The sequence below is a fragment of the Colobus angolensis genome, unplaced genomic scaffold (genome assembly GCF_000951035.1).
Source record: "Colobus angolensis palliatus isolate OR3802 unplaced genomic scaffold, Cang.pa_1.0 Scaffold169, whole genome shotgun sequence".
In the NCBI taxonomy this organism is placed as follows: domain Eukaryota; kingdom Metazoa; phylum Chordata; class Mammalia; order Primates; family Cercopithecidae; genus Colobus; species Colobus angolensis.
In genome coordinates, this window is record NW_012114810.1 from 3,149,638 (window position 1) to 3,154,971 (window position 5,334).

The 5,334-nt window shown below is 40.0% G+C and overlaps 1 protein-coding gene across 1 annotated transcript; it reads left to right on the forward strand.

Moving 5' to 3' along the window:
• Positions 1 to 4,548: 4,548 nt before the first annotated feature.
• Positions 4,549 to 4,925, forward strand: LCE4A (late cornified envelope 4A). Its single transcript, XM_011937926.1, is given in 2 exon segments — positions 4,549 to 4,826; positions 4,829 to 4,925. Coding segments are annotated over 2 exon segments (294 nt in total). The 5' UTR covers positions 4,549 to 4,559; the 3' UTR covers positions 4,856 to 4,925.
• The last annotated feature ends 409 nt before the right edge of the window (positions 4,926 to 5,334 follow it).

The window sequence follows — 5,334 nt, forward strand, 5'->3', positions numbered from 1 at the left end:
GATAGCAGATCCAGTGTCTGGTGAGGGCACTCTTTCTGGCTTGCAGATGTCCACCAGGGAAAAATTCTCTCCTGCTTCTTCTTATAAGGGCACTAATCCCATTCATGAGGGCTCCACCCTCATAATCTAGTCACATCCCAAAGGTCCCTCTCTTAATAATATCACATTGGGGACTAGAATTTCAATATATGAGTTTTTTTCTTTTTGTGAGGGACACATTCAGTCTATAAGTAATCCCATATTTACATATTGCATATTCATTTTTGTTCATTTCTAAGTATTTTTAAGAATTTTCTTTGAGATTTCCTCTTTAACTCCTAGACTAGGAGTATGTTGTTTAATTTCCATATGTTTAGAGATCTTTTTGTTTTCTTTCTTTATTGATTTCCATTTTGTATTAACAGAGAATTAAAATACTATGCCTCAGTAATTATCAAACTAAGAGGAATTAAAAAGAGAGTTTTAATACCAACTCAAGGAACAAATAATTATTATTGTGTTAGCTTGTTTCGCATTGATATAAACGAATACTTGAGGCTGGGTAATTTACAGAGAAAAAAGGTTTATTTGGCTCACGGTTCTGCAGGCTGCATAAGAAGCATGGTGCTGGCATCTGCTCCTGGTGAAGCCTCAGAAAGCTCCCACTCATGGTGGAAGGCAAAGAGGAAGCTGGTATATCACATGATGAGAAAGGGGAGAAAAGTGCGTGGCGGTTGTCATACTCTTTAAAAAAATAGATATCCCATGAACCAGATCTCATTACCACTCATTACCTTTTGCAGAACACCATTCATGAGGGATCTGACCCCATAACTCATCACCTCCCACCAGTCCCACTTCCAACATTTGGAGTCACATTTCAACATGAGATTCGGAGGGGACAAATATCCAAACCATATCAATTATCTTTACAAAATCTTGCAAGTCATAGAAACGATTGGAAGATGCAACATTTATACCACATCTAAACTCAAATTTCTCAAAAGAATGATAAACTAACATTAATTATAAACAAATATATGAAAGTCACAAACCAAATGCTAAGTAATTAGATCAGCAATATGAAAAAAAGAATATATTTTGTCCAATTACTGATTAATCTAGGAATGTAAGATTTGTTTATCATTAGAATATATATTTCTTTATATTAACATATTAAGAGAGTGGAGCAATGACCAAAACTGATTAAATCTCAGCTTTCACGGAGCCTTCATTCTATTACATAAAAAGACTACGAATAGATAAATTGTAACATGTTGACAGGTATGAAGTAAATAAACAGAGTAGAGATGGAGAATAATGGTGTTTATGTTTTATTTTCTATTATAGTCAAGGTGGGTTGAGAGGTGGCATTTAAGCAGAGGGCTCAGTGAAATGAGAGAGTGGACCAATTTACTATTTAGACGAAGAGAATTCTTCCAGGTAGCTGGAAGAACAAGTGTAAAGGCTATGAGTAACAAGTATGCTTGGTATATTAGAAGATTAGCAAGTGGAGCAGAGCTGCTAGAGCCTAGTGGTTGAGATAAAGTGAGTTAGGCAATAATGTCCAAGTATGGAAGTAGGATTGGACGGGGCCTTGTACACCACAGTAAGGATATGGATTTTATTCTAAGTGCGATGGAAGCACAGCTTTAGCTGCATCCCACAAGCTTTGATGGTCTGTGCTTTCATTTTTATTCAAATAAAACTATTTTCTGGTTTTTCTTATGACTTCATCTTTGATTTATAGGTCATTTAGGTAAAATTAATTTTAATACTATATTTTATTTAGGCTAGTATATCCATAATTTTGCAATTCAGCATATAATCAATCTAAAATATTAGTGAGATATTTTACATTCAAAGCAATTTTATGTCTTCAAACTCAGCGTTATGCTACGGCACATCTCAATTCAGACAAGTTGTATTTCAAGGGCTTTATCGTCTCATATGATTATTGGCTACTGTATTGGACAGAGTAGGGCTACACCAATAGTTTTCATCTCTGTTTGCACAACACATTCAACTGGGACATTTTAAAAAACACCAGTGCTGGGGCCCTATTCCCAGAAATTCTGAATTGATTAGTCTACGGCTGAGTCCTGGCATCTTTTTTTTATGACTGCCTACTAAGACCACTGGTGTCAACCCTGAAATTTTCCTTTAACCACACCATGTTTCTCCTGTGTTGAGGTTCAGCATCACTATCTAACTTCTTAGGTGTTTCTGTTTCTCTCTCCAGTTCTACTGTGAGGTCCTGAGGACAGGAGCAAGGTTAATTCATCTGTATTTCTCACATAATTGAGGCAGTGCTGGTCCCTGATTAAGAGCTCAGATGTGGTAGGTCGCTGCTTGTTACAACAGCCCTCTGTAGCTGATGATTCGCTTGCTATAAACACCATCAACATGGGGCACTGGACTAGGAGAGAGAGATGGAAAATGGGAGGACATTCTTACAAAAATACTTGCCAGAAAATCTGCCCTCCACAACAATTCCATTCCTGCTATCTAATGCTCATTTTCTGAGTTAGTAATAGCAGAAGTTACTATAAAAGCAGGTAATTTCTGTCTTTACAGAGAGGAAATATAGGCTGGAGATTTACTCATCTTCCTTGTCATCATTATCAATGTCTTCATGTTCATTCATATCAGCTAACTTTGTCATTATTAGGCATCTATTTTACATAGTACATATTTCCAGAAGTACATCGTGATTATATGTGTATCTACATATATCATATATGATATACGTAAGGAGAAATAAACCAATCTTAATGGGTTGCATGAGGAGTTGCATCCTATATAAACCTTTTGAGAATTAGAGCAACACACACCAAATTTCTTTTTCTTGTTGGTTTAGAGTGTTTTGATGGTTAAAAGGGAAGAATTTTTTTCTATGATGGGAAAAATACCTTCCTTGTAATGATCTTGTATGTTTTTTGAGGAAAAACATCAGTCCTTTTTTTAAAAAAATAGTTGCAATAAATGCAACATGTCTGTGTGCGTGTGTGTGTGTGTGTGTGTGTGTGTGTGTGGCTGACAGATACTTTCACAAAAGTTTCCTGAATTGGTAGAAGTCTCAAGTCTCTGACCTGTGCTCATGAGCTACTTAAATGTGGCAGAATCACATACACAACACACCACAGAAAAACTCAGAAACTCCTACTCAAAAGGCCCCTTGATAGTGACACACTCCTTGGTAACCCAAATAGAAGTAGACAAATATGATAGCCTTTGAATTCCAGGCTGAAGTGTTCTTAGAAAAGAAATTCTAAAGAGAAGAGTGACTGACCAAGGGGCATCTCTCTCCACAGTTAGGATTCGGGACTTGGCCTAGTCTAAAAGCATGGGGGATACTCTCTAAAAGAGTAAGGAGGCCTAGGATACCAGACCAGCCTCTCAGGATTGACTGACCTGGGAAAGGTCCACAGCCTCTGGCTGAAATTTGGCTGGAATATGTTAGGGGCTAAATCTCGGGCAGTCTTGGAGCCTTTGGTGCCAAAGTTCTTCCTGAGGGACTCAGTAAAGCGTGTTCAGGAGGGAGGCTTGAAAGGTAAGTACCCATAGCCTTAAACCCCTCTGCTTGCCACACCTTGAGACCTTAGCCTGGGAAAAGGGTCTGATTTACAAAAAGTCTCATATAGTCACCCTCTCTGCCACTAGTGCCGAAGAGGCTACCTGGGAAGCTCATCATCCAGCTCAGAAGGAGATGAAACCAGGAGGCCGGAGAATGTCAGGCATGACCCTGCACTTGTGCAACAGCCACATCCTGCTCCTGCCCTTAGCATGTCTCATCCGAGGCCCAGTCCCAGGATCCATATAAGGTGTGTTCCTGCTGCTGGCTCCTCATCTGCTCTGCTTCCTAAGTGACGCATCTGCGGCTGCGTCTCAGCCCAGGATGAGTGTTTCTATAGGAATCCAGAGGGGGGCGCTAGCGGGATGAAGATGGAGATGGAGAGTAATTCTGGAAGGGGAGCAGTGAAGCGTGGAGGAGGAGGAGGAGGAGGAAGAAATGGTGGACAAGGCCAGAAGGCCGGAAGTAGTAGTTGACTCTGAACAAAGCAAGAACCAACCTGGTAAGGATTATCCCTGTGATCAGACAGGGAGATGATGAATGACCTAGGATTGCTGCAGCCCTACCAATGGTTGGCCTGCTGGCGCTAAGCCCATTGCTCTGAAGGAAGCTTTTCTGTAACTGTGCAGATCTCAAATTTATTGTTATTTATTAAACAGATTTTCTACCAATTTCTAAATTCCATTTCTAGATAGATTCATGTGGGTAGAAGCAATGTATTTAACATGTCTTTGAGATGGCATTCAAATTTTGCTGGCTTTATTAGTTCAGAAGTCACCTATAAACTGCCTAACAAATACTAAGAATTTTTGAAAGCTCTAGGGATACAAAAGTAATGAAAATATACTCTGTGTCAAAGAGTTTTCTATACATGTCCTTATTTTAGATATTCCTCTTCATCACCTTGGGGGAGGATTTTAAAATAGAAAAAATGTAATGGCTCTTGATATTAAGTTTCTGTATATGTTTCTATTTTGTCATTCAGGTTTATTGAAATCCCACCAAGATGTCCTGCCAGCAGAACCAGCAGCAGTGCCAGCCCCCTCCCAATTGTCCTATCCCCAAGTGTCCCCTCAAATGCCCCCAAAAGTGTGCATCCCCATGCCCACCTCCAATTCCTTCTTGCTGTGGCTCCAGCTCTGGAGGCTGCTGCAGCTTTGGGGGAGGTGGCTGCTGCCTGAGCCACCACAGACGCCGCAGGCCCGACTGCCACAGACCCCAGAGCTCCGATTGCTGTGGCAGTGGCAGCAGCCAGCAGTCTGGGGGTCTGGCTGCTGCTGCTCCGGAGGGGGCTGCTGCTGACCTGGACCAGGAGCAGCACTGAAGGAATTAGTGGGCGAAGGACCCATTGCAGACTGGTGTTTTACCTCCTCCACTCTCTTGCCTTTCCTTTTTGCAGCCCCATCAATTGAATAAACACGCAGGTTTGCTTCTCATCAACTTCAGGCCTTGAATTTGCATTATTTTAGCTTTATGTCAATATCTGTATTTCTCAGATTGTTGAAAAATTGTCTGACGTGCTTTGCAAAAATAAATTTACTCTCAAGTAATTTTCAAGTCCCAGTTTGATGGTGGTTTATTCCACTTCTCTTCACTTTTACCTAAATCTCAATCCTTTTCCCTAGATAGATAGATTTATTGCTTTTACTGGAATAGAGAAAAATCAACCAATTAAACTTTAATGAATTACTTATTTGTGTACACATACTTTCACGAAAATCTAAAATTCTGCAGTATTTGTGAAAACAGTAAGTAAGGATTGATTAGAATTCCAAGATAAA